The sequence below is a fragment of the Symphalangus syndactylus genome, chromosome 12 (assembly GCF_028878055.3).
Source record: "Symphalangus syndactylus isolate Jambi chromosome 12, NHGRI_mSymSyn1-v2.1_pri, whole genome shotgun sequence".
Taxonomy (NCBI): domain Eukaryota; kingdom Metazoa; phylum Chordata; class Mammalia; order Primates; family Hylobatidae; genus Symphalangus; species Symphalangus syndactylus.
This window is the reverse complement of record NC_072441.2, coordinates 146,476,947-146,503,154: the sequence shown is the minus strand read 5'-3', so window position 1 is coordinate 146,503,154 and position 26,208 is coordinate 146,476,947. Positions and strand designations below refer to the sequence as shown.

The 26,208-nt window shown below is 55.4% G+C and overlaps 1 protein-coding gene across 1 annotated transcript in view; it reads right to left on the bottom strand.

Annotated features, from left to right (window-relative positions):
• Positions 1–14,937, bottom strand: part of SDC3 (syndecan 3) — a 38,834-nt gene extending 23,897 nt beyond the window's left edge. The window contains exon 1 of the mRNA XM_055255027.2: positions 14,606–14,937. Coding sequence (XP_055111002.1) covers positions 14,606–14,743 — 138 coding nt within the window. The 5' untranslated portion in view covers positions 14,744–14,937. The remainder of the gene's footprint in view (positions 1–14,605) is intronic.
• Positions 14,938–26,208: the final 11,271 nt, after the last annotated feature.

The following is a 26,208-nucleotide window of genomic DNA, read 5'->3' as shown; positions in this document are numbered from 1 at the left end:
ATGCCCCAGGAGCCAGCACCCTCAATGCCCAGCTCACGCGTCTCCTCCTCATGGAGGCATCCCCATCCCACCCTAGTCTCAGGCAACCACCCCTCCTCCCTGCTCGGGGCCCCAACTTCAACATCTCTTGGTTGGGCATCATTTTCCCCGAAGTCAGAAATGCCCTGATCAAAGAAACAGAATCCCCCCCAGAAATCAGAATCCCCACGAGGCCTTAGTGCCGAAGACTCTGATCAGGGTTTCCCCAGGCAGGTGGTGAAATAAAGGGACCCACGTCTCCTGGCCTCTCTGACCCCAGCTGTCAGTTTCCTCAGGGGCACAGCCACACTCCCTCTCCTGCCACCCCCCAGCCTGCCGGCATCCAGAGTTTGGTAAACAACATATGACTGAATCTCCGAAGGAATCCAAGGTTGGTTTTTAATGGAGGGTGCAGGGGAGTGGAGAAGTGTCCCTGGAGGTCAGGCAGAAAACAAAGCTCTGAGGCCCTCCACACACACACACACCACACACACTGCTCCTGCCTTAATCACCTCTAACGAGGCCAGATGACCAGCTGCCCCTCTGGCCTGGGCTCCTAGACCCTGGGATTAAGAGTTGGGATTAAGGACAGACATATTTTGGTAGCTCAGAGCCCCAGCAGTGTGTGTGTGTGTGTGTGAGAGGGAGAGTGTGTGTGAGATTGTGAGTGTGCGTGAGTGTGTGGGAGGGGATGAGAGTGCATGTGTGTGGATGAGACTGTGTGGGGGGGTGACAGTGTGTGTGTGTGTGTGTGGGTGTGTAGGGGGTGAGACTGCATGAGTGTGTGGATGAGTGTGTGTGGGGTGTGTGGATGAGTGTGTGTGTGGGTGAAAGTGTGTGGGGGTAAGTGTGTGGGGGGAGTGAGAAAGTGTGTGTGTGAATGTGTGGATGAGTGTGTGTGTGAATGTGTGGGTGAGTGTGTGGGGGGTGAGATTGTGAGTGTGTGAGTGTGTGGGGTGAGTGTGTGTGGATGAGTGTGTGTGTGTGAATGTGTGGGTGAGTGTGTGGGGGGTGAGATTGTGTGAGTGTGTGTGAGTGTGTGGGGTGAGTGTGTGTGTGTGGGTGAATGTGTGGGTATACACAGGCATGCACATGCACATATCCAAGCACATTCAGGGGTGTTTCTGGGCGTGTGTCTCTGTCTAGGTGCATCCATGTGTGTAAGCCTAGGGCTGCCTGGAGCGGCTTAGATGCCTGTGTGGGTCTGAGTGTGTCCATGTTAGCGTGGAGGGCTGCGTCTCTGAGTGGTACCTGTGCACATGGCAGCGTATGTGTGTCCCTGTCTCTGTCTCTACATGTGTGCACAGGACAAGGCCGTTTGCACAGGTCCACGTTCCTTCATTTGTAAGCCTCTGAGCCTCCCAAGGTAGAGAGAGCGTCTCCCAACTTCCTTAATGCACAGTGTCGGGGGAAGTCCCTGGAGCTGAGGCAGGGGGAGGGACAGCAGTTGGGGGACTCCTGATCCCCCTGGCATAGGCTACACTTTTTCCTACAAAGATGCCAGGGCCCCATGCATCAGCACAGACACACAGCAACACACCATCACACATGCTGCAGGTACACGCAAACCCCTAACCCAAACTAACGTCCTGAACAGAAACATGGCCTTAGCTCCACGTGGAAAAGAGACTACCTGGCCTCACTTGCAGCCTTGCAGACCATCCCTCAAGATACAGCTGAGCTCCCTCTGGATCTGAGATTGTCCCTACAATCCCCCCAGCTCCCCAGCTCACATGAGAATAGGATCCAGCCAGCCAGGGCTCAGCTCCCACAGGCCATGTAGGGGCTTCAGCCCCGGGGAACCTGTTCCACTTCTCACTGCTGAGTGACCCTGAACAGCCACACTTCATCTCTGGCTTCAGTCCCCTCATCTGAACAGCAAGGCCAGGGCTGATTCCTGGCTCTTTGCCCCAAAACTCCATTTCAGGAGGGACGGATGCAGGGAATTGTGAGTTCTGGGGCCAGGAGGGCAAGGAACTAAAGAAGAATCAAGAATCTCTCTAGCCTTGGTCCTAGCTACCCCCTCAGCCCTCGAGACCCCTGTCCCCAAGGGGAACCCTCAGGTCCTGGCCCTGGTGAGTCACAGCCAGGGACACGGCAGGTTCCAACCAGCCGGGGAGCAAGATAAAGGCCTCTAGGGAAGCAGAGCAGGGGGAGGTAAGCGAGTATGAGGAGGAGGGTGAGAGGAGGGAGGGAGGGAGGGGGGCTGTGCAGAGACGGAGGAGGAGATGGAGAGGAGGGAGGTTGGAGACGAGGGAGGTTGGAGACGAGGGAGGTTGGAGAGAAGGTCTCCTCAAAACCAAGCCTGAGCCTCCAAGCCCACAGTCTGTCCACCCTCCAGAAAGACGGAGCCAAGCAGGCTCCAGGGCACCGCTACCCGCCTGCACCTCCACAGCTCACTGGGGCTGGAAACTGTGTCCCCTCGTGCCCACTGCTCCCTGCTGCCAGGCTCCATTTCCCTCTTCTCCCAGTCTTGGGGGTCACATGAGCAGGGGGCTGGAGAGAAAGGACAAAGTGTGACAACAGGGGAGAACTAGAAGTGAAACAGATTGAGGATGTGTGAAAGCAGGGAAAAGAAACAAAGTAGCAATGTCAGAATTTGGGGAAATGTAACAAAGTACCATGTGTGAGGGTTGGAGGGGAGATGATGTAATGGGGAGTTAGCAGCTGCAACAATGTATCCAAGTGAGAGCTCCAAGGTGGTAACAATGTAACCCTGCGGGGAACCAGACACTAGGAAGTGAAATAACAGAACTGGGCTTAGCAAAGAATCCTAACAAGTAGAAGAGGCACCTGGGAACCCAGAAGAGGGAGGCAGGAGCCAGGGGCTGAGGAGTGGCTCACTGTGCTTGGGGGCTGGTAGGAGGGGTCATTATTGGACTCCCAGAGGAAGGGACATCTGTGCTGGGTTTTAGAGGATGAGTAGGAGTTCACTGAAGAATAAAGGAACAGTCCATGAAGAGGGAACAGCACATGGGTAGGCATGAAGAGAAAAGAGACAATGGTATGCTCTGTGCTCAGGATGGCGGGTAGAAGTGTGGGATGTACAGACTGGGCACAGTGGCTCAGCATTTTGGGAGGCTGAGGTAGGTGGATCATTTGAGGCCAGTAGTTTGAAACCAGCCTGGCCAACATAGTAAAACCCTGTTTATACTAAAAATCCAAAATATTAGCCAGGCATGGTGGCATGGACCTGTAGTTCCAGCTACTCAGGAGGCTGAGCCAGGAGAATTGCTTGAACCCAGGAAGCGGAAGTTGCAGTGAACCAAGATCACGCCACTGCACTCCAGCCTGGGCAACAGAGTGAAACTCCATGTCAAAAACAAAACAAAACAAAAAAACAGAAGTGTGGGAAGTCAAAGGCATGAGGCTGGAGAAGTGCACTGAAGGCACTGACGGGAATTAATTTGGCATAAGACATATTGGGCATATGGACAGCTGGGGTGGTCAAGGAAGGCTTCCTGGAAGAGGGGTGTGGGAGGAGCTGAGCCTGCATTCGGACAGAGCAGAGACAAGTACAGAAAAGAAACATAGTACCGGGGATAGTGCCCTGCCCAGGAGTCAGGAGACAGAGTTCTTAGTCCCAGCTCAGCCATCAACTTGTGTACTTTGGGCAAATTATTGTACTTCTCTGATCCTCACCGTCCCCAAATGTCATATAAGACAGTTGAATTACAGAATCTCAGAAGATACTCATGATGACTCGAGATCAATGCTTTGGCCTCAGTGTCCCCTTTGAAACAGTGAACAATTTGGACAAAAGTATTTTCAAGGGCCCTTCCAGCTGAAATCCTCTCCAGCCATCTGATCTTTCCCCAGCCTGGGTTAGCCTCTGCCCATAGCCCCATACGGACAGAAAACATGCTGCAGAGAACAGATCCATGTGGAAGCCAGGAGCCCAGAGTCCCAGGAAAGGCCTGCCCGACAACAGCCACACAAGTTCAGGTGCCCAGCAAGGCCTGATTGGCCCTACGTTCATCCCGTAGGGTTACCACACTTTACAGTTTGCAATGCACACGGCAGCATGAAGCAGTGCTTATATACTAGATGGGACTCCGGGGCAGGCTGCTTGGTTCAAATCCCAGCTGGGCCGCTCACTAGCTCTGTGACCTTGCACAAGTTATTTAACCTCTCTGTACTTTGATTTCGTCTTTTGTAAAATGAAGATTACAATGGCATCTCCCTCATAAGGCCAAGGATTGTTTATAGATGAGACATTTGGCAGAGGGTTTTGCAGGCAGTCAATGGGCAGAACTCAATATTGTCACCTCCAAGCTCTGGCATCTCATGCTATCTCCTCATGACAGAAGGGCAGCACCCTCTACCTGCAGGACAGGACCCAAATGCCTTAGTGTGGACTCAAAGGTCTTCCATGTGGAGGACCTGTGGGGTTCAACTGTTCAGCCCAAGAACACTGAGGCACTGGGCCAGACACCCACGAGGTACCTGGTGACTGTCTGTTAAAGGCATGAAACAACACTCTCATCAGAAAGGGCAGCCCCCTGCAGCAGTGACCCCTCACCACCAAGGGAGGCGTGTTGCCCTCTCCACATGTGGTAGCTCCCTGATATACTGCGACCTTCCCCACTTCTCAGATTTTGTCCATCCTAGTCCCCCTGTCAATGTGCTGCCATCTGTCAAGGCCTGGTACAAAGGATGCCTCCTCCATGGAGCCTTCCTAGTCTTCAGGGTCTAAATCAACCTCCCATTCCCCCACAGAATTGAGAGCGTCCTAACGTCAGGGACCAAGCTGAGCCCCCTGGGGGTCCCTAGTGCTAGGCTGAGACCAGACACAAAGGGGCCATCAGTAAACAGTAGCACAGTGGGGATGAGGATCCAGGTACTGGACTCCCTGCCCAGCCCCCAGCTAGCCTGGAACTGATTATCATATTCCAGGGTTCCGGGAGGGAGGTGGTGCCCAGCGTGATGGGCAAGGGAAGAGATGCCTCCTATCCTGGCCCAAGAGGAACCACAGACAAGCCATGTGAAGGGAGCAGGCCTCCCCTCCCCACCCAGACCAGCCGTCCTGCCTGCCCTTCCCCACCAGGCCAACTCCAGGTCAGGCCCTGTCTCTGGCCTCAGGTCTTTCTGATAGTTCCTCAAATCTGAAGACTACAAGGGCCCCTGGGTCACCCCATTCACTCTTCCCATTTAACAGATGTGGAAGTGGAGGCCCAGAGAGGGAACAGGCTGCCTGTTACCACTTGACAAGCTAGTGGCTAATTCACCTCTGAGACACAACCACCTTGGGGAATGTATAATAATTAAAAGTCATCACCCAGCAGCAGGTTCCTTTTAACCAGCTGCACCTCCCACCACTCCTCACCACCACCTAACGGGTCAGGGATCACTGGATCCATCTGACAGAAGAGGATACTAAGGCTGAGTCAAGAGTCAGCCAAATCCACCCACTTCTTCGTTTTGTTGTTGTTGTTGTTGTTTGAGATGGAGTCTCACTCTGTCGCCCAGGCTGGAGTGCAGTGGCGCAATCTCAGTTCACTGTAACCTCCACCTCCCGGGTTCAAGCAATCCTCCTGCCTCAGCCTCCAGAGTAGCTGGGATTACAGGCATGCGCCACCATGCCCAGCTAATTTTTGTATTTTTAGTAGAGATGGGGTTTCACCATGTTGGTCAGGCTGGTCTCGAACTCCTGACCTTGTGGTCTGCTCGCCTCAGCCTCCCAAAGTGCTGGGATTACAGGCATGAGCCACTGAGCCCGGCTTGTTGTTTTTGAGACCGAATCGCGCTCTGTCACCCAGGCTAGAGTGCAGTGGTGCGATCTCGACTCACTGCAACCTCTGCCTCCCAGGTTCAAGCAATTCTCCGCCTCAGCCACCCAAGAAGCTGGGATTACAGGCACCTGCCACCGCCTGGCTAATTTTTGTATCTTTAGTAGAGAAGGAGTTTCACCATCTTGGCCAGGTGGGTCTTGAACTCCTGACCTCGTGATCCACCCACCTTGGCCTCCCAAAGTGCTGGGATTACAGGCGTGAACCACCTCGACCAGCCAAAATCCACCCACTTCTAATGGCAGAGCTGGGGCTCAGCCTGTCAGGGAGGAGGGGTAGGGCTTCCTCCCTGCTTCTCTTCAATTCCCCCCTCGAGACCTCACAAAAGCACATGCACCTGCCGCCAGTAACAAGACATGGCCAGAAAAGACACAGGACACACACGACCCAACTGAACACTGACAGCCCCCTTGCACAGGGCTTCATATACAGCAGGTGCTTAGTAAATGTCTGCTGAGTGCGCAACGCAGTCAATCAAGACTGGCGCCCATGCAGGGGCCCACACGTCTGCCTGATGCCCTCGTGTGGGGGAAAAAAAGAGATCAAAACGGAGTTTCTTATGTCTTCCTTTTCTACGTAGACACAGTAACAATCTGGTCGCTCTTTCTTTTCCCCACACCCTTGAACGAGCCTCTCCGTAGCACCCAGGCTCCAGGCTCAGAGTCCTGCTAACTGCCCCACTGTGGGCACATTGCTCAACCTCTCGGGGCCTCTGTGCCCCATCTGTAAAATGGGGTAACCATGCCTGCTCACAGGGCCATAGTGAGGACCCACTGAGATAAAGCATGTGAAGCACTTAGAACCACACCTAGCACGTGGCATGCAGCGGTATTGGCCGTTATCTTTGTCATCATCTTCCTCGTCATCATCTGTGCTTGTGTCTGTCTCCCTGACGCATGGAGCATCTTGAAGGCAGGAACCAGGTAAGATGCAGCTGCAGACACCCCCCACAATGGCATCCAGGCCTTGAGGAGGGGGCAGTAAGCAAGGGGTGGATGACAGAGGGTAAAGGCTGACACAGGTACCTACACCCCAACTGTGGGCCTGGACAGGGAATAGTGTACGGCTTCTGTCAGGTAAAAATGCCCTTCCCCTGCTCCCAAAACAACAGTCCACCTCCCCCCAGCTCTCCAGGAGCCTTGCCTACTCAGGCCCTGCATCCCCCACGGAGCCCCCCCAAGCCCCAGCCCAGGGAGGGGGACAGGTCTAATGAGCCGCCCGCAGCCCCCTGGTGCCCACAATCGAATTGGCAATCAGTTTGCTGCAATTAGATTTCCCAGATCCCGCTGGTGATTGATTCTAAATTACCCTCATTAAAGTCTGGGCTGGCGGGCAGGGATGGGGGAGGGCAGGATGGATGGGGGGGTCCTAGCTGGCAGTGCAGGGGGTACAGGAATCTCTAGGGGCGCCTGGGCCAAGGCTAACCCAAGGGTGAAGCAGCACCAGACAGCAGCCTGGAAGCCCATGGCCCAACCAGAAGCAGGATGAAGGCCCAAGTCAGTGTTATCCCCAGTCCCAGCCCCACCCCCAGAAAACCCTGGCTCTGTAGGGGATGTGATGACAAGATCAGATGGGGTTCCAGGGTAGGAGAAGGAGCAAATGAACACCAGGCTCCACCAGCTCCTGGCTGTGTGTGCTTTGGCAGGTGGCCTAACATCTCTGAGCCTTCCTCTAAATAAAGGGAATCCCACCAGCCCCTCAAGAGTGGTGGGAGGCTCAGTGGGACCATCTAAGGCTGGAGAGCCAGCCCCAATCCACTGGACCATCAGCTGTGGGATGTCAGGCTGCAGGGCTGGCCATCTCTCTAGGACTCTCCACCTCTGAGATCCTGTGTAAACATCAACAGTCACCTACTCTGGGCCAGGGCCCGAGTGACAGACAGAACACAGCCGAGATGCTCCCTGGCTGGGAGGAAAATGGAAAGCACCCACTGTCACCAAGTCCTGGGCTCAAGCTGCAAATAGCAAGGCCTCTCTGGAGTTCCAGGACTGGAAGGGCCTGAAGAGTCATCATGCAGGATGGACTGCAGGCTGCACAACAGCTCTGGAGAACCAGCGCCCCAGAAACTCAGCACCACAGACCCTGGAATGTGCTTCCTCTAATCTGGCTTAAGTCCTGCTGGCTCCAATTGGGAGTCTGGCCCATGGTCTCCTTCTAAGGGTACCCCCACCCCCAGAGTTCTCCTTCAGGCCATCCATGATCATTCAAACTTAGTTCCCACTCTCTCCAAAAGGAAACCCTGCTCCTCACCCCCAAGCAGTAGTTCTTCAGTAAGACCCCGAGAGAGACAGGAAAGAACAAAAACCAAGACAGGCGAATGGAAAAAAACAAGATCTGCAGGAGCAGCCCGCTCCTTATTTACCTTAGTACTTTATTTACTTTAGTACTTTATTTAATTACTAATTCTCAAGCAACCCTGAGGCCCCATTTTAAAGAAGAGGAGACTGTGGGTTCAGAGAGGTTAGGTGAACTCACCAAGGTCACACAGCAGGAATGTGACAAAGCCAGGATTTCAACCCTGAATCAGCTAGCTCCAGGATCCCTACCCCTTCGATGACTTCAAACTGCCCCCTCAGGCTTGGGACACCCCAAAACAGACATAGCACCAAGGCCAGGGGTGGGGAGAAGGCAGGCCTCAGCCAGCTGGGGCAATAGGAGTTGTAGAACCCTCTCCACCTGGTATAAAAGGCCAGCATAGGCGTTCCCTGCCCTCCACCCACAGCAGCCAGGTAAAAAAAAATAGCCAGATCATTTGTTGGGGCCACCGCCACCCCCACTGCTGGGCCTTCAGCCATGGCCGCCCAGGCTCCCCCTGTAATCACGGCTTCCTGTTTGGCGCTGAGACTGGGCTTGGCCAGTGGGGGAGGGGAGGGGCTGCTCCTCTGGCCATGGCGGGAGGGGGGCCGGAAGTGAAGGCTACCAGGCCTCTTGGAATCTGGGGAGGCTGGGAGCCAGGGGGAGTGAGGGTGTGGGGGGTGCCATTAACAAATATTTACCAAGAGCCAGCCCGATGTTCCCAGGATGTGATGTTATGGAGGACAGAAGCCTGGTGGGGCCAGTGAGACGGGTCAGGAAGTCCAGGACCAGCCCAGACCCTGCTCTCTGCTGGGACAGGGGTTCGGGGGGGGATGATGGGAGCAAGGACCTGGGGCCTGGGCAGCTCCTGGCTCTGGCCACCCTGTCCCTTGAGACACAAAATCACAGGGCTCCAAGCAGCTGGGCTAGAGCCCAGAGCCACAGTCCCTCGGTCCTGCCCAGATGCGGTGGTGGCAGTGCCTTGGCACTCAGACCTCAGACTGAAGGCCTGCCCGATGCAGCCCCCGGCGCCTCCCAGCCCACGGGCACACGCCTTGCATGCAGCAGGACTCTGCCGGCCTCGCTGTCCCCAACCCACCTACACAGGAAAGGACACAAGCCCCCGCCTGGGCTCCACAGCTCACAGTCCTGGCTTCCTTCATTCCTTTATTCCCTCATTCATTCATTCACTCCTTTGAATCATTCACTCAAGCCTGCGCCAAGCACAGAGTGGTCCCTGGGGGTTCAGCAAGAAAACATGGCAGCCACGAGCCTGCCCAGGAAGCTCAAGGTCTATCAAGAAAGCACTGACATCACTCCTGACAGCTGGGGGACCCCACCAAGTCACACCCCATCTCCAAGCCTCAATCACTATTAGGCCAGAGAGAATCTTGGCTGCAATGGGGCCAGTGCTCTGAGATGGGGCAGGAGGAACATGGATTTGGCCTCCGCACACTTTCTAAGGGCCAGAGGGGGTTAAAGGCAGGCCTGGTCACCTCTGCAGACTCAGCCCCCAACACTGGGGGCATCTGGCACATATCAGGGCTTATGGTGGCTTTTTAGACCCCTCTCATCCTGAGATTCCAAACATTTCCCCTCTCCTGTGCCCTGACCACATGACCCAGACATAAACTCCCTTCCGCACACACATGTGCGGGCACACACACAAATGTACACGTGCGTGCACACACAATCTTGCTGACAGCCCTTCGCAGTTTATAAAGCTCTCTCTCCCCACCCCATACACCCCCAGTAGCCCTCAGAGTAGCTGCTTTTATGGACTACAGAGCCTTGGGAGGCAGTAGAGGAGGAAGAGCCCTGGCCAATTCCTCCCACATGGTGAGACAGCATCGCCAACCTCCAGGGCTATGGGAGAATTAAGTGAGAAAAGATATGGGACCAACCCCCTTCCCAGCCCCACTCCGCCACAAGAGCAGGCATTTAGTAAACAGTTGCCAATGCAGACATAATCCAGGTGGTAGGGAGGCCCCAGAGAGGTAAAGCAGTTTGCCTAAGATCACACAGCAAGAGGGGGTAAATTTAGGACTGCAGCCCAGTCCCATTAGCCTGTCAGGCCCTGGCTCAAACTAGCTCTGCCACTTCTGGCTGTGTGACTTTGAGTAAGTCACTGAGCCTCTCTGTGCCTCAGTTTTCTCATCTGTAAAATGAGGGTTCTGGCCGGGGGTTGTGGCTCAAAACTGTAATCCCAGCACTTTGCGGGGGCCGAGGTGGGCAGATCACTTGAGGTCAGGTGTTTGAGACCAGCCTGGGCAACATGGTGAAACCCCATCTCTACTAAAAATACAAAAATTAGGCAATGTGGTGTCATGTGCCTGTAATCCCAGCTACTTGGGAGGCTGAGGCAAGAGAATCGCTTGAACTCAGGAGGCAGAGGTTGCAGCGAGCCAAGATCATGCCACCACACTCCAGCCTTGGGGACAGAGTGAGACTCTGTCTCTAAATAAAATAAAATAATAAAAGGTGGATTCTAATAATTCCTACATCAAAAAATTATCATAAGGATGAAATAAGCCAATACGTGTAAAGTGCTTGGTGGGCGGGGCTCTGGGTAAACATGACCTCTCTCCCCCACTTGGGATGAGCCCCTCCTCGCTCTTCCCACCACTGCCACCACTCCTGCTGCCCCGACCCCCCAGGGATCCCATGCCCCCCTTGTATGAGGTGGGAGGAGCCACTGGGTTTCAAAAGGCCATTTTTTTTGTTTTTTGTTTGTTGTTTTCTTTGCTTTTTTCTCCAGCACAGCTCACCTCGCACCAACCCCCAACACACTGAACTCACAGCTGGAGGCATTGTGCTCACTCCTCCCCAGACAGCAGGAGGCTTCAGGTTCAAATCCCAGCTCTGCCATGAGGATAGAGTCACAGCCCCCAGTAATGATTCTAAAAGCCAAGTATTTGCCCCCAGTTGACAGGTGAGAAAGCTATAGCCTGCTAGTGTCATGTGGTGACCAGTTTGATTACTTAGCTCAAAACCCTCCTCCGCCAGGAAGCCTTCCCTGACCCCATCCATGCTTCCTCCCAGAAAGGTCCCATCTCCTGAGAGCTCACTACGTGGCAGGTGTGCTGGGTCTACTCAAGCAGCTCATTTCCAAATCACAACATCCCTGTGAGGCTGACACTGTTACTGTCCGCATTTTATAGACAGGGACTTTGAGACAGAAAGAAATCCCTCACTGGAAATCACACAGCAGGTGTCTGTCCCCAGAGCCCCTGGTACCTTGGGAGCTAACAGGCAGCATACAGCTGTGGTGTCCCTGTGCCTATCCCCCAAATGCTGGAAGGGGAGATGGTTCACCCAAGAGCCTGGCCCAGAACAGACCAGGGACCCCCAACTTTCCATTTTTTTGGTGAGGACTATCTCATCCTGGAAACCCAAGGCTCACAGTCACCCAGGGGAGCCTGGAGAGGAGAAGAGCAGGGATGCTTGAAATGGGGTGAGAAGGGAACGGAAACCACAAGGCCTGGGGCTGAGCTTCAAAAGAATTCCCTACTAATTACCCCGCCCCACCCCCACCCCCACCCCCACCCCTACTCTCTCTCTCTCTCTCACAAACACACACACACACACACACACACACACACGCACACATCTCCCACCCTTCCACTCCCCACTCCTCCCACCTTCCCAACCACAGTACAGCAACTTTGTAAACAAACAAGAAATCCACATTTGTTGAGCACTTAGTAGGTGCCAGCCACTGGGCTAAAGCTTTCCAAATTAAGCCCTTCCATTCTCGCATTGTCTCCATTTTAAAGAGGGGGAAACTAAGGCACAGAGAGGTTAGGTAACTTTCACAAGGTCACACAGCCACAAGGTAGTGGTCTCCCATCACTGGGAGTATTCAAACAAGACTAACACCTAAGATCCCTTCCAGCCCTGGACTTTTAAAAGAACATGTTTCAAAAGCTAAAATGTTCAGGATCCTCAGACTCCAAAACTTTGAGTGGTGACTTAAGTACAGTAGCTGAGGTGGCCTTAAAGGCAGATGCCCCTCAGAGTCCTGGTAACTTGGTCTGTCAGAAGAGGGACTCCTCAAAGGAGATGCCAGGAGACAGACAGACAGACAGACAGACACACACACACACACACACACACACACACAGGCTGGCAGGCAACCCAAGGGTCATCACGTCCCTGCCCTTCCCTGCCCTGAGCCAGCCACCACTCATCTACCAAGGCCACCCCTGGAGCGTCCCTGGCTGGGGCTTTTCTGATCTAACCTCAGTCCCTCCTGCTGCAGGCACTGCCCTCTCCCTCTGGTGCGGAACTGGCAACCAGGTACCACCCATTAACCCTTTTCCTCCCAAGCCAGATGAGGACAAGAGGGATGATGCCCCTCCTCGACAGCCTGACCCCTGGGAAGATGTGAGGCCTGGAGGACACTCCACTTCCCACCACCTCACCAGGCGCCCCAGTCCCTGCCCTCCCCCAGGCCTCGCCCACCATTTCAGCCTCTGGGCTCAGCCTCTTGGGGTCTGCTGGATCTGCCACCCAACAATGGGTCTGAGCCCCACCTCTCAGATTCAGGGCACCTGCCTTGTGAGGCCCTGCTTTGCATGAGGCTATTAAATGCTCTAAGTCCTTCCACCACCTCATGGAGTATGAATTATTAGCCTTATTCAGCAAGGAAAGTGGCCTGCCCAGCGCTCCACCCGGCCTCCAAGTCTAAAGCTTTCTGTCCTGAGCCCCTTTCATTCATGTGCACACCACGTGACTCCTGAGCTTCTTCTCAGGACACTTGTCAGTCATCCCACTGAATTTTTGCCCTCTGAGGAAGTGGTCATTAGCCCCATTTCACAGAGGGACAACCAAGGGTCAGAGAAGTAGGAGGACCTGCCCAAACCATGCCATGGATCGGTGGGGGTAGCAGGATTGGAACCCAGGGTTGTGTGATTCCCAAGCCTTTGATTTTAAGGATGGTCTTTCAGAAATTTGGCTGAGAAGGCGACCCCAGCTGCTAGGGTGTGCTGGGTCTCTATCCCTCCCAGGGACCTCTTCCTCTCACCCCACTTCGGGGAGAGCTGGGAATGAGACATCCTGGCCAGCGGGCACTTCACACAGGTCAGCCCTCAACACTTCCCCTCCCTCCAGCTGACAGCCCCCTAGATGGGGAAGGCTGAGGAGGGGCCTGTCCATCCAAGAAGCAAGCTCGGATCCCCTGCCTGTCTTCCTCCTGTCTTACTGACTGGCCCACTGAGGCTGGAAGAGGGAAGGAACTTGCAGAGGCCGGCTGGGCACCCAGTGTTGCTTGAGAGGCCTGGGTCCTTTTCAGCCTGGGGGATGCAGGGCAACATAGCTCCTGGAGCCAACCCCGGAGGCTGGACCTAGAAATCCCCAGCCGGCCTGAGCCAGAATCTGGACACTTGTCCAACAAGAACTCATTTGGGACCTGGATCCCTCAAAGCGGGATGAGGTCCTTCCTTCCTCTGCCCTCCCTGACGGAGCTGGGACCAAGCATGGCTGCTGAGGTCACTCAAAGGGACACTCAAGGGTCACTTCATACATACATACCATCACCTCCACCTGCACATGCTTGGTCCCCCTCAGGGGTCCTTGTCCCATGTCCAGGGTCCCCCATGCACCAGCATGCACATGCTGCTATGTGCACTCACACACACTCATGGGTCCAAGCACACGCCCACCACAGAGGCCTTTCACACGCACACCCTCACCCACCGCAGCCACGCACGGCCGTAGCCAACAGTGGCCCAGCCGGGCACAGGCACACATCATGCACAATGGGTCACCCTCCCACGACCACGGACCGGAGGGCACGCTGGCATCCACCCGTGTGGCAGACACATCCTTCACCTGCACACGCCCCACAGGTCCCCGCACCCCTCACTGAGTTGGCCACACACGCCCACACACAGGGTCACCCTCACTCCCCCCCTCAGGTCACCTTCACCAAGTCACCCTCCACCTCCACCTCCCCCTCCCGGGCCCACTGTCCTGGCCGGCTGCCGCGACCCTGGGAAGAACCAAACGCACACCCTCCGCTCGGAGAGGGAACCGATCCGATTCCCAAAAAGTGGCCACGGTCTGGGGACACCCACGAGGCAAAAGCCAGGCTCACTCCCACCCCAAGACACACCCAGCCGGGACGGCGACCCCCAGCCCGCTGCCGGGTCCTTCCCGCGCCTCCCAGGCCAGCGCAGGGGTCCCTGCTTCGTCCCCGGGGAGACAGTTCCCGGAGCCACCGGGAGGTGGGAGAACAGGGCTGAGGACCCGCGATCGGGCTCCCGCCCGGGATTCCCTCTGGGGAGGGGTCCCAAGAGGAAGGAGAGAAGCGCCCCCCGAAGATGACCAGCGGCGGGGGCGGCCTCTCCCCGCGGATGCCAGGAAGGGGGAGATTCCGGGGGGGGCAGGGTGCGGAGAGGGGCGCTCCGGGGAGGGGCGAGGGGTGGCCGCGGCCCCGGGGGAAGCAGCCGGCGGGGAGGGAGCGGGGTCCCGGGGCGGGGATCCGGGCGCGTGTCACTCACCCCCGCGGCGCGCCCCGCCAGCAGCAGCAGCAGCAGCGGCGGCAGGAGCAGCCCTCGGGCCCCGGGCCCAGCCGCGGCCCCGGCCCCGGCGCCGACCCCGTGGACGGTCCCTGCACGGTGCGGCGGCCCCGGCTTCATGGCGGCTGCGGGCGGCGGGGCGGGGGCGCCTTTTGTTCCCGAGACGCGGCGCGCGGGGCGGCTGCTTTGGCGGCGGCGGGGCCCCGGCGGCTGGACCGACGCGCTCTGGGCTCGCGGGCTCCCGGCTCGGCCGCCCGGCTCCGCCTCGCAGCTCCGCGCCCACCGCGGCCGCGCCCGCAGGAAGCGTGAGCCGCCGCCGCCGCCAAAGCAGCCGCCCCCAGCGCGGGCGGAGCGGGAGGAGGGGCCGGGGCGGGGCGGGCCCAGTGCGTCCCCCGGGGGATCCGCGCCCTCCGGCCCCAGGCCCGGCCCCCGCCCCCGCCCCGAGGGAGCCCCGCGCAGCCGAGGGGGGCACCCGGGCACCTGAGTGAGCGGCCGGCCTCGCCGAGCCCGGGGCTGGAGGGAGCGGAGCCCGCCGGACGCACCTCCGCGGCCGCCGTGCTGGGTAGAAGGGAAGGGTCCCGCGTGGGCTGCCAGGGGCCGGGCTCCCTGGAGTCGCCGAGCGCAGGGGTCGCATGGGCGTTTCCATCTACGGCCTCCCCCGTGGGGCTCCACGCACGCGTCTCCTCCTGGACTCCCATCGTCACCCTCACACACTCAGCCAGTCCACCCAGTGGGCCGAGGTCATCCAAGACCACGGGCTTCCATGCCTCCAGGACGCCCAGGGGCTGTGTGACCTCAGACCAGGGCCCGGCCCTCTCTGGGCCTCGGTCTCCCCAGGGGACCATGGGGGTGGTCACTTCTGGGCCCTGTCACTGTGGATCTGCAGAGGAAAAGCCACGCAGACCTGAGCGCAGCTGCTTCCACACCAGCTGTGCGCCTCCAGCAAGGCCGCCAGTTCTCTGGGACTCAGATCGCCCATGGTCGAATGGGACCACCCCCTCCAGTGCAGGATGGCGAGAAAAGTACATCTCTGAGTGGCAGCATCTAGCGCTCGTGGTCTTTCTACCCTGTGTGGTCACGGTGCCTTTTCCCCCTTCACCTTCATCCCCAGCGGCATGCCCCACGCTGTTCTTACTTCTCCAAGTGTCCAGTGGCGCGTGAGCTCCAGCGGGGGCAGGGGTTTCTGTCTGTCTTGTTCGCTGCTATGTCCCCAGCACCAGCACAGGGCTCGGCATGACATCGACGCTCAGTCCAAATTTGTTGAATCAATGAGTGTGTGCGGATGGGCTCACCCCCATTCAAGTGTTAGATGGGGGAGAGTGAAACATTTCTTGAACCCTGACCACATGCCAGGTGCCCAGCGCTTTCATATGTTACATCATTTCTCAGGAACCCCACGAGGTCGGTCTGTCAATATCTTCACTTCTTCGGTGGGGAAGCTGACAGCCAGCCAGAAGAGGTTATTTGCTGATGACAGCTGGCTGGACGTCTCTACCCTCAGTTACTCTCCTCTCTGGCCCCTGTGTCCCAGCACCCAGCTTAGAGCCTGCCATTAGCAAATAGGAATGAAATCAGGCCGGGCGCGGTGGCTCACGCCTGTAATCCCAGCACGTTGGGAGGCCGAGGCGGGCAGATCACGAGGTCAGGAGATCGAGACCATCCTGGCTAACACAGTGAAACCCCGTCTCTACTAAAAATACAAAAAATTAGCCGGGCGTGGTGGCGGGCGCCTGTAGTCCCAGCTACTCAGGAGGGTGAGGCAGGAGAATGGGGTGAACCCGGGAGGCGGAGCTTGCAGTGAGCCGAGATCGCGCCACTGCACTCCAGCCTGGGCGACAGAGCGAGACTCCTTCTCAAAAAAAAAACAAAAAAAAAAAAAAAAGAAAAAGGAAATAGGAACGAAATTGAGCTGAAACTGGAACAATTCCCTCAAGGAAAGGGGAACCAAAACCAGGATGAATGGAGGGGCAGGCCTAGAGGAAGAGACTCTGGGGGACCAGCCATGGGTTTTTGGTGTTGGGTGGACTTGTCCTGCAGGGCCCTTGGGAGGACAAAGGTCAACTCAACATTAAGTAGAGATGAATTAGACGGGGCTCCCCGGGAGGGAGGGAGGGAGAGCCCAGCCCATAAAGGGTGTGAAAGGCAAGCTCACCACCCTTGGACAGGGATCCTGGACAGGGAAGACAGGGAGACTCTCAAACTAGGAATTCTGAGGTCCCAGCCTCTGAAAATTCAATTCTCAAATCTTTTGGCATGACATCAATGCTCGATCCAAATTTGACTGGCACCTTGGGGAGATGGGCAGGGAGGCTGATGGGGTGCAGTAGGTGGGAAGCTGGTTTCTGTTGAGGTAGCACAGCTTGGAATCGAAGAGCTCTGGCTCTGGGTCGGCCAAGTACCTGGGTTGAAATCCCAGTTCTGCCAGTTATGAGCTGTGTTGTGTTGGATGTGCGACTTAACCTCTCTGAGCCTCAATTTCCCAACTGTAATACAGAGATAATGACCACGCGGAGTTCATTCATTCATTCATTTAGCAAGTATAAATTGGGTGCCTGCTGTGTGCCAGGCCAGGTGCCAGGTTGTGAGGATTACATGAGCTCTTCCCTGCCATTGTAATGGAGTTCAACGAAGGTGGCTGGGATGAAGCTTATAAAGGAAGGGACTCATACGTAGGGATAACATCGTCTTTCAGAGGGGCTGAGCAGATCCCAGGAACAGACCAATCCTGAGGTGCTCCCCGAGGGCCGGCAGGGTTAGGGTGGGGATGATGAGGAGCCAGATGTCAGCTGGCCACAGACAGCAGTGGCAATTCCAAGAGGCAGTAAGTACCCTGTCTTGAGAGGTATTCAAGGCTCGGAGAACTATCTAGCAGGGAGATCATTAGGGTGGTTTCCATGAGTAGGGTGGGCAGTGAGCATGGCCCATCTTCAGAGGTTCCTGCAGCTCTGAGACTTCTGGAAGCAGCAACTCCACTTCCCTGACATCCTGGGGAAGAGGTGGGGGCGGGGCAGTGAAGAATCTTTGGTCTGGACAGGCCAGGAGCGCCACCTGCTGCTCTTCAAAGACACTGGTCACAGCCAGAACTAAGACAGGTCTGGGCCCCTGAAGGTCCTTCTCATCTTGCTCCCCCTGTCCCAGGTCTCCCTGGGGTTCACAGATGCACACATTTGCCTGCCCTCAAGCACATGGGTCATCTGCACAGTCACCCTTGCCCAGGCCTCCTTCTGCATTGGAGCCACATCCCCACATACTCAGGGTCTCCCTTCATAGCACCGTAACCTCACCCACAGGCACCAGCCGCTGCCGCCTCCTGGCACAATACTCACAGCCCCCTCCGGCCTTTAGAATATACACTGCCTCCTCTGGGAAGTCTTCCTGATGTCCTCTGGGTGATCAGGCCTGGTCCTGTCCCGCCGGCACCCCGATCACACTCATCCTGCACTCCTCACCCTGCTTTTAGTCCCTACTGTCTGTCTTGCTCAAAAGTGGGAGCATTCAGTATCCCAAATGAACAGTAGCTATAGAAGGGCCCAAGTGGAGCTGATTATGGGCCAGGCACTGCTCTATCAAATGCACTCACATTAGCCACATTTCCAGATGAAAAACCAATGCACAGAGAAGATGGGAGATATGCCAAGGCACCACGACTGGCAGAGAGAGCTGAGATCCTGACCCAGGCCAACAGGTAAACTGCAACAGGTAAACTGCCCAGTGGTGTATCGGGAGGCATTTGGTGAATGAATTAGAGTCACCGAGGGGATTCAGAGTCACACACCAACATGCAGACATACTCATGCAGTCTGGCCTCTGGGGAACCCCACAAGGCATGCCTAATGGCTGCGTCTCAACCTTTCCACCTCACCCCCACCGCAGTCAAAGCCTTCTCTGCCCTTGACAGGGCTTCCTATCTCTAACCAAGCAGCAGAAGGGTGGGCCTCATCTCTGAACTCCACTCAGGTGAGCCTGAGATGCCTTATTCAGAGTGGCACGCCCAGGCCTGGCACAGAGTGGGAGCTCAGTAGCTGTCACCTGACTCCACCTGTCTCCCAGGGGATTGGCTAAGCCAACCGGCTCTCTGGACCTCAACAGTGCCATGGCATCCGAAAAGCCAAGACTGATGGAGGCCTTACTACCTGCCAGGCACTGTTCTGAGCACTTGCCAGACACACCTTCATCTACTCCTCCCCACAGGCCTGTGATTTGGGCACGACAAGCAAACTCGCCTCCCAGGGCTGCTACTACGAGGACCAAATGAGCGGCCAGCCCTGGAGTCCGGCGCACAGTGAGCCCCGTCTGGGTGCTTGCTCTCTACTTCGTCCCATTTTACAGCTGGGGAATCTGGGGCTCGCAGGAGTTCAGTAATTTATCCCAGGTCACCCAGCCAGGCAGTGGGCAGCCAGGATTTGAACCAGGCATGTGATGACAGAGCCCTGGCTTTTCACCCTGTGCTGAGCTGTCCCCTGTGGGCAGAGGGGACTTTATGATCCTTACCAGACCTCCCAAACACAAGTGCTGTCTCAGCTCAAGGCAATCACAGGGCTTGCAAAACAAGTTCCTGCCTCCACTCGCCACCCCCGTCTCCATCCTGCTCCCTCCCCACCCCAACCGTCTCCCATCACAACTTCCGGTCTTGCCCAAGAGTCAGGATGGAGGCCACAGCCCAGGCTTGCTTCTGAGAAAGTCCAAGTGACAGCAGTCTTGGAGGTCAGTGACCCCCAAAACTGAGGAACCAAAACAGGGCTCTGACCAGAGGGTTCCAGATCAGGAGGACCCCAAAGTCCTCCTGGGGGAACCTGGGGAGACTCGGAGGCCATCTGGTGCCCCAGTGAGTGGAAATCTCACGGGGAAGGATCTGCAAGGCCTGTGGCGGGGCCAGGGTGACTGGTGAGAAGGCTTGGCCTCCCCCCAACAGGGGTCCTCCATCGTGGAGAGCCTCCTGCCCGCCCAAGGGACCTGGCCCATGTGAGGGTCTCCCAGAGAGCCATGCCCCTGCCCTTAGCACAGAGTCAGGCTCAGCCAGCCTTCCCTGACCTCCCTGTGTGCTGGGAAAGTCCTTGTAGGGTAAGAGGGTAAGTGACACCCCAGGACACACGGCCGCTAGACACAGGTTAGGATTTGAACTCAGGCTTCTTCTAGGTGTGTGAGCTGAGGGTTTGCAAACTGTGGATCCCAAAGCGTTCCTGAGGGCTGGTGGATCCCCAGGTCGCTCAGGGCTGCTGTGCGAGGAGGGGGAGATTTTGTTTGAGCTCAGTGGCCTGTAGGTCACAGAGCAAGGCCTGGACTGGCCTTGTAGGAGGGAAGAGGCTGTGTGGACGCAGCAGGGCCTGTGGCTGAAGAAGCCCCAGATCGGCAGTCGGGGAGGGGAGCTGCCTGAGGGGATAGGAGAGCTCTGGGACCCCAAGCTGGGCAGGGGTGGAAACCAGGTAGGTCCCACCTCAGTGGGGTCTGAGGCTTCTACAGTTTGAAGGGATCTCGAGTACCCATTTAGGAAGAAGGCTCTGGAAAGCGGCTGTGAAATGAGGGGCCCTGAAGCATCAGCTTCATTTTATGGCAAATGTGCCTCTGAATGGCCGCCGGCCACCCCGCCAGATACCATCGCCTGAATTCAGCGAAGTCAGAGGTGGACTGGGCTGGGCGTTGGCTCACGCCTGTAATCGTAGCACGTTGGGAGGCTGAGGAGGGCAGATCACTTGAGCTCAGAAGTTCAAGACCAGCCTAGGCAACATGGCAAAACCCATCTCTAAAAAAAACAAAACAAAACAAACAAACAAAAATAAACAACAACAACAAAAACACAAGCTGGTTGTGGTGGCGGGCACCTGTGGTCTCAGCTACTCAGGAGGCTGAGGCAGGAGGGCCACTTGAACCTGGGAGGCAGAGGTTGCAGTGAGCTGAGATCATGCCACTGCACTCCACCCTGGGCAACAGAGCAAGATCTTGTCCCACACAAACAACAGAAGAAACAGAGGGAGCCTGGGCAGGGAATGGCTGCCTCCTCTCTGAGGGAATCTAGGAAGGCTTCATGGTGGTGGTGGCGACATCTCCCCTGGGCCATTGCAGGCAGGCCTTGGAGAACTGGGTGCTCTGAAGTGGTCCTTCAGGGGCTGAGCCCCACCTGGGAGGAGAGTCTCCAAGGCCCTGAGCTCCAGCTTGAGGCTTCATCCTGACATCGTGTGTGGACGAGGCTGAGAACATTCTGGAGGCTTGTTCCCTGTGATCTAGAATGGACAGAGCAGGCAGGGCCTACTTTAACTGCCCATTTTACAGAAGAGAAAACTGAGGCCTTAAAAGGGAATGTGACTGATCCCAAGGTCACATAATAAGCCTGTGGCAGAGCTGGGACTAGAACCCAGGTGGCTTCACTCCTTGTCCTGGGGCCTTTCTCTCTTCCACTCCCTTCTCCTGGAGCAGCTGCTCTGTTTTGACAGAGCTCTTAGGATAAGCCCCCTCCCCAACCAAGGTCTTCATTCAAACCCACAGGCCATCCCACTCTGGCCATCGAAGGTCACAGGACTAGGAAATGACCATTGGCAGAGCTGTGCTCACACACCTGCCCTCTTCTCTGTGCAGGGGTGGGGAAGCTGGGTGAGGAGAGAGGAGGGGAGGAGAGAGAAAGGGGAGGATGGGAGGAGGGCACTGCCCCAGAAGCCATTCCAGGAACACACCCCCGTGCCTGGGAATAAACTGCTCATTTGGAATCATTTTCCTGGAACCAAAAATAAGCCTCCCTAAAAATAGATTTTCTTTCTCACCTCGTTCTGAGGCTAGAGCAGCTCGGCTGCCTCGAGGAGGTGGGCGGGGGAGAGTGACCGGGGCCTGTGGGGGGAGATCCCCCTTTCCCCAGGGCTGTGGATACTGACCACTGGGTCCCCCTCTCTGAGCACAGCTGTCATTGAGATATGCAGTACATCACATTTGTGTGTGTGTTTGGTTTTTTGGATTTTTGAGACTGTTGGACCCACATTCAAACTTCAACCTAGAGTTACCGAACCCCAGCAAGGGCTGGGCACAGATCTGGACACGGAGGGAGCTCCCACCAAGGGTGGGAGGCAGGCAACAGGCAACTGCACCAGGGGACGCCCTAGCGCTGCCCTCACCTCCCGTGTGCCCCTGAGCAGGTGCTTCTCCCACCCTGGGCCTCAGTCTCCTCGTCTGTAAAGGGATCAGATGCAGGTAGCCACACTGAATTCTCCGCAGGCTGTCCTGCCACTGGCCATGGCGGAGGAGAAGAGCAGCTGCCCTGGCGACACTGGCTCCAAAGAAAGGCCTGGGGCACTCAGGGTTCAAATTCTGGGTCTGCCACTCCCAGGCCAGTGGCCAGGGCCAGTTTCCTCCCATGCAAGTTAGGGTCAGTGACGACTCTCGCGGCTGGAGGGAGGTAAACAAAGCAACGCAGAACAGCACCCAGCTCAGGGCAAGGCCCACAGGCACATGCGGCAGACCACTGTGCTTTTGTTGCTGTTTTTAGAAACAGGATCTCACTCTGTTGTCCGGGCTGAAGTGGCACAATCACAGCTCACTGCAGCCTCTATGTCCTGGGCTCAAGAGATCCTCCTGCCCCAGCCTCTGGAGTAGCTGGAACTATAGTGGGGCCACCGCACCCAACCCTAGGCCTCTATTTTTTTTTTTTTTTTTTTTTTTGAGACAGAGTCTCGCTCTGTCACCCAGGCTGGAGTGCAGTGGCGCGATCTCGGCTCACTGCAAGCTCCGCCTCCCGGGTTCACGCCATTCGCCTGCCTCAGCCTCCTGAGTAGCTGGGACTACAGGCACCCGCCACCACACCTGGCTAATTTTTTTGTAATTTTAGTAGAGACAGGGTTTCACCGTGTTAACCAGTATGGTCTCGATCTCCTGACCTTGTGATCCGCCCGCCTCGGCCTCCCAAAGTGCTGGGATTACAGGCTTGAGCCACCGCGCCCAGCCCCTAGGCCACTATTTTTAAGTCATTCTTTGTCTGTGTCACCCCAGGCCTGAGGTGGGAGGGCAATGATACCCCACCCATCCTCCACGGGAACTGAGGGAGTCTGAGGTTCCACGGGGAGGGGGCAGGTGGCTGCCAGGACCCTGGAACAGGTTGGCTTCGGCCCCTGGAGTTGCTGTTCCAACCCTGCCCAAGGACATGTTCCTATGCTGGTATCTGGGAGCACCAGGAAGTGTAATACAATTACACACTTCAGTTATTTTTAATAATATGATTAAATTATCATTATTATGTTAATTTTAATATTTATTTATTTATTTATTTTTTCTGAAACGGAGTCTCGCTCTGTCGCCCAGGCTGGAGTGCAGTGGTGTGATCTCTGCTCACTGCAAGCTCCGCCTCCCAGGTTCACACCATTCTCCTGCCTCAGCCTCCTGAGTAGCTGGGACTACAGGTGCCCGCCACCACGCCCGGCTAATTTTTTTTTTTTTTTTTTTTTTTTTTTTTGTATTTTTAGTGGAGATAGGGTTTCACCATGTTAGCCAGGCTGGTCTCAATCTCCTGACCTGGTGATCCACTCGCCTCGGCCTCCCAAAGTGCTGGGATTACAGGCGTGAGCCACCGCGCCCAGCTGGTTAAATTATTGTTGACTAGGCCAGGTACAGTGCCTCACCTCTGTAATCCCAGCACTTTGGGAGGGCGAGGCAGGTGGATCACCTGAGCCCAGGAGTTCAAGACCAGCCTGGCCAACACGGTGAAACTCCATCTCTACTAAAAATACAAAAAGTAGCCAGAGGTAGTGGTGTGTGCCTGTAATCCCAGCTATGCGGGGGGCTGAGGCAGGAGAATAGCTTGAACCCGGGAGGCAGAGGTTGCAGTGAGCCAAGATCGTGCCACTCTACTCCAGCCTGGGCAACAGAGTGAGACTCTGTCTCAAAAACAAAAACAAAAAAAGGACCGGGTGTGGTGGCTCGTGCCTATAATCCTAGCACTTTGGGAGGCTGAGGTGGGTGGATCACAAGGTCAGGAGTTCAAGACCAGCCTGGCCAAGATGGTGAAACCCCATCTCTACTAAAAATACAAAAATTAGCCAGGCATGGTGGCAGGTGCCTGTAATCCCAGCTACTCGGGAGGCTGAGGCAGAGAATTGCTTGAACCCAGGAGGCAGAGGTTGTAGTGAGCCGAGATTGGGCCACTGCACTCCAGCCTGGGTGACAGAGTGAGACTCTGTCTCCAAAAAAAAAATTTAAAAAAGGTTATTATTGACTATAGTCACCCCTTTGTACTATCAAATAGTAGGTCTTATCATCCTTTCTTGTTTGTTGCACCCAGTAACTGTCATCCCCACCTCCTCTCCACTACCCCCTCACTAGCCTTCCCAGCATCTGGTAACCATCCTTCTGTTCTCTATCTTCCTGAGTTTAATTGTTTCGATTGTTAGATCCCACAGATAAGTTTAAAGTGCTTCTTTGAGTGAAAAGCAATTCATGAACCGGGAAACACCAAACCAGAAGAGGTTTAATGTTCCAGTGACAAATTGTCAGAGGCAAGTATTTAAGGGATAAACGCAGAAGTAAAATAAATTATTTGATTGGTTGCAATTATATAGTTGTTTATTTGGTCTGTGCCATTAGAAAGTCCCCAGTTATATAAAAATTTGTGGACTACTTCTGATTGGTTGAGCTGAAGTTCTGTTTTTCTTTAATAGAGGCATTTACAAGAAATAGCTCAAGTTTTGCTTATGTTTGCAAATCAAACAAGGTTGAGGTCATGTATGAGGCCTTACTGGTTTTGTCTGCTCTGGGATTCTTCAGACCTGGTCTCCATTTTAATTTAGCAACTTAAAGTGTTATAGGGCTGGGTACAGTGTCTCACATCTGTAATCCCAGCACTTCAGGAGGCTGAGGCGAGTGGATCACCTGATATCAGGAGTTCAAGACCAGCCTGGTCAACATGATGAAACCTTGTCTCTACTAAAAATACAAAAATTAGCCGGGTGTGCTGGCATGAGCCTGTAATCTCATCTACTCAGGAAGCTGAGGGAGGAGAATCGCTTTAACCCGGGAGGCAGAGGTTACAGTGAGCCAAGATCACACCATTGCACTCCAGCCTGGGCAACAGAGGAGACTCCATCTTTTTTTTTTTTTTTTTGAGACAGAGTCTCACTCTGTCACCCAGGCTAGAGTACAGTGGTGCGATCTCAGCTCACCACAACCTCCGCCTCCCAGGTTCAAGCAATTCTCCTGCCTCAGCCTCCCAAGTAGCTGGGATTACAGGCGCCCACTACTGTGCCAGGCTAATTTTTGTATTTTTAGAAAAGATGGGGTTTCACCATCTTGGCCAGGCTGGTCTCGAATTCCTGACCTCGTGATCCCAAAGGCCTCGGCCTCCCAAAGTGCTGAGATTACAGGTGTGAGCCGACACGCCCAGCCTCAGAAGACTCCATCTTGAAAAATAAATAAAGTATTTCAGGACTATGGTTCCTGTGCCCACTGCACAGTAGCAGACCCCATTATATGGAGAGGGCAGGGTTTGCAGAAGCAGAAAGAGTTTACTGATCGCAGGGTGCCAAGCAAGGAGATCCTCAAATCCATCCCTCTGAGGAGTTCTGGGCTGGGATTTCTAAGGGGACTGTTGAGGGTGAGGGGCTAGAAAATGTGGGCCATTGATGGTTCTGAGTAAGGGGGATGAAATCATCAGGACATGGAAACTGCATGTTTTGGTGAGTCAGCTCTTCAAACCAGTCAGGTCCTTCAAACCAGCTGAGTCAGCAGTTTCCTCAGTGTGCAGGACCTGAAGGAATAGCTCAAAGAGAGAACTTAAGGCTTCCTAATGTTCAAGTTGTTATCTGTAGAGCAGCTAGGGGGAACTATCGTCCCGTAACAGGGTCTGGTGATTCTAGGTCAACAGGCTGCAAAAACAGCTGTGAGGAGGCAGGTCAGAGAGTCAGCTGACCTCAAAATGAAGGCTGAACGTGCTACAAGCTCAGTTTATTTTCATTATTTCCCCCTCTCTTCTTCGCTGATTAATTTTATAAAGTTTGTAGGGGCAGTTTCAAAAGCAAGCTGAGAGTGTGACCAGAGTATGGCATTATTCCCAGTTACCACAGTTAACACAGTCACTGGAACAGTCACGTAGATGCTATCATCAACAGCTGCGCTAGGACGTGTGGCTTGTGGTCACTGGTATCCAAAATTTCGCAGTCACTATAGGCCTGGGTGGTGGGCTTGCTGAGTTCTCCAGGGTGTTAAATCCTGCTGGCAATCATCCAGTACGCAAGTGGCTGCTGGAAAGCATTTATTTGTGTACTTATTTCTTAGAGACAGGGTCTTGCTCGGTCACCCAGGCTGGAGTGCAGTGGCACCATCATAGTTCACTGCAGCCTCGAATTCCTGGGCTCAAGTGATCATCCCACCTCAGCCCCCTGAGTAGCTGGGACCACGGCACACGCCACTGCACCGGGCTAATTAAATTTTGTTTGTAGAGACAAGGTCTGACTTTGTTGCTCAGGCTGGTCGAGAACTCCTGGCTTCAAGCAATCCTCCTGCCTTGGTCTCCCAAAGTGCTGGGATTATAGGGTGAAACGGTGTCGTTTAAAACCCTTGAGAGGATGCAATGCACAAAGGGGGTAAATACAATAACTATAAGGAAAATAATAGCCAAG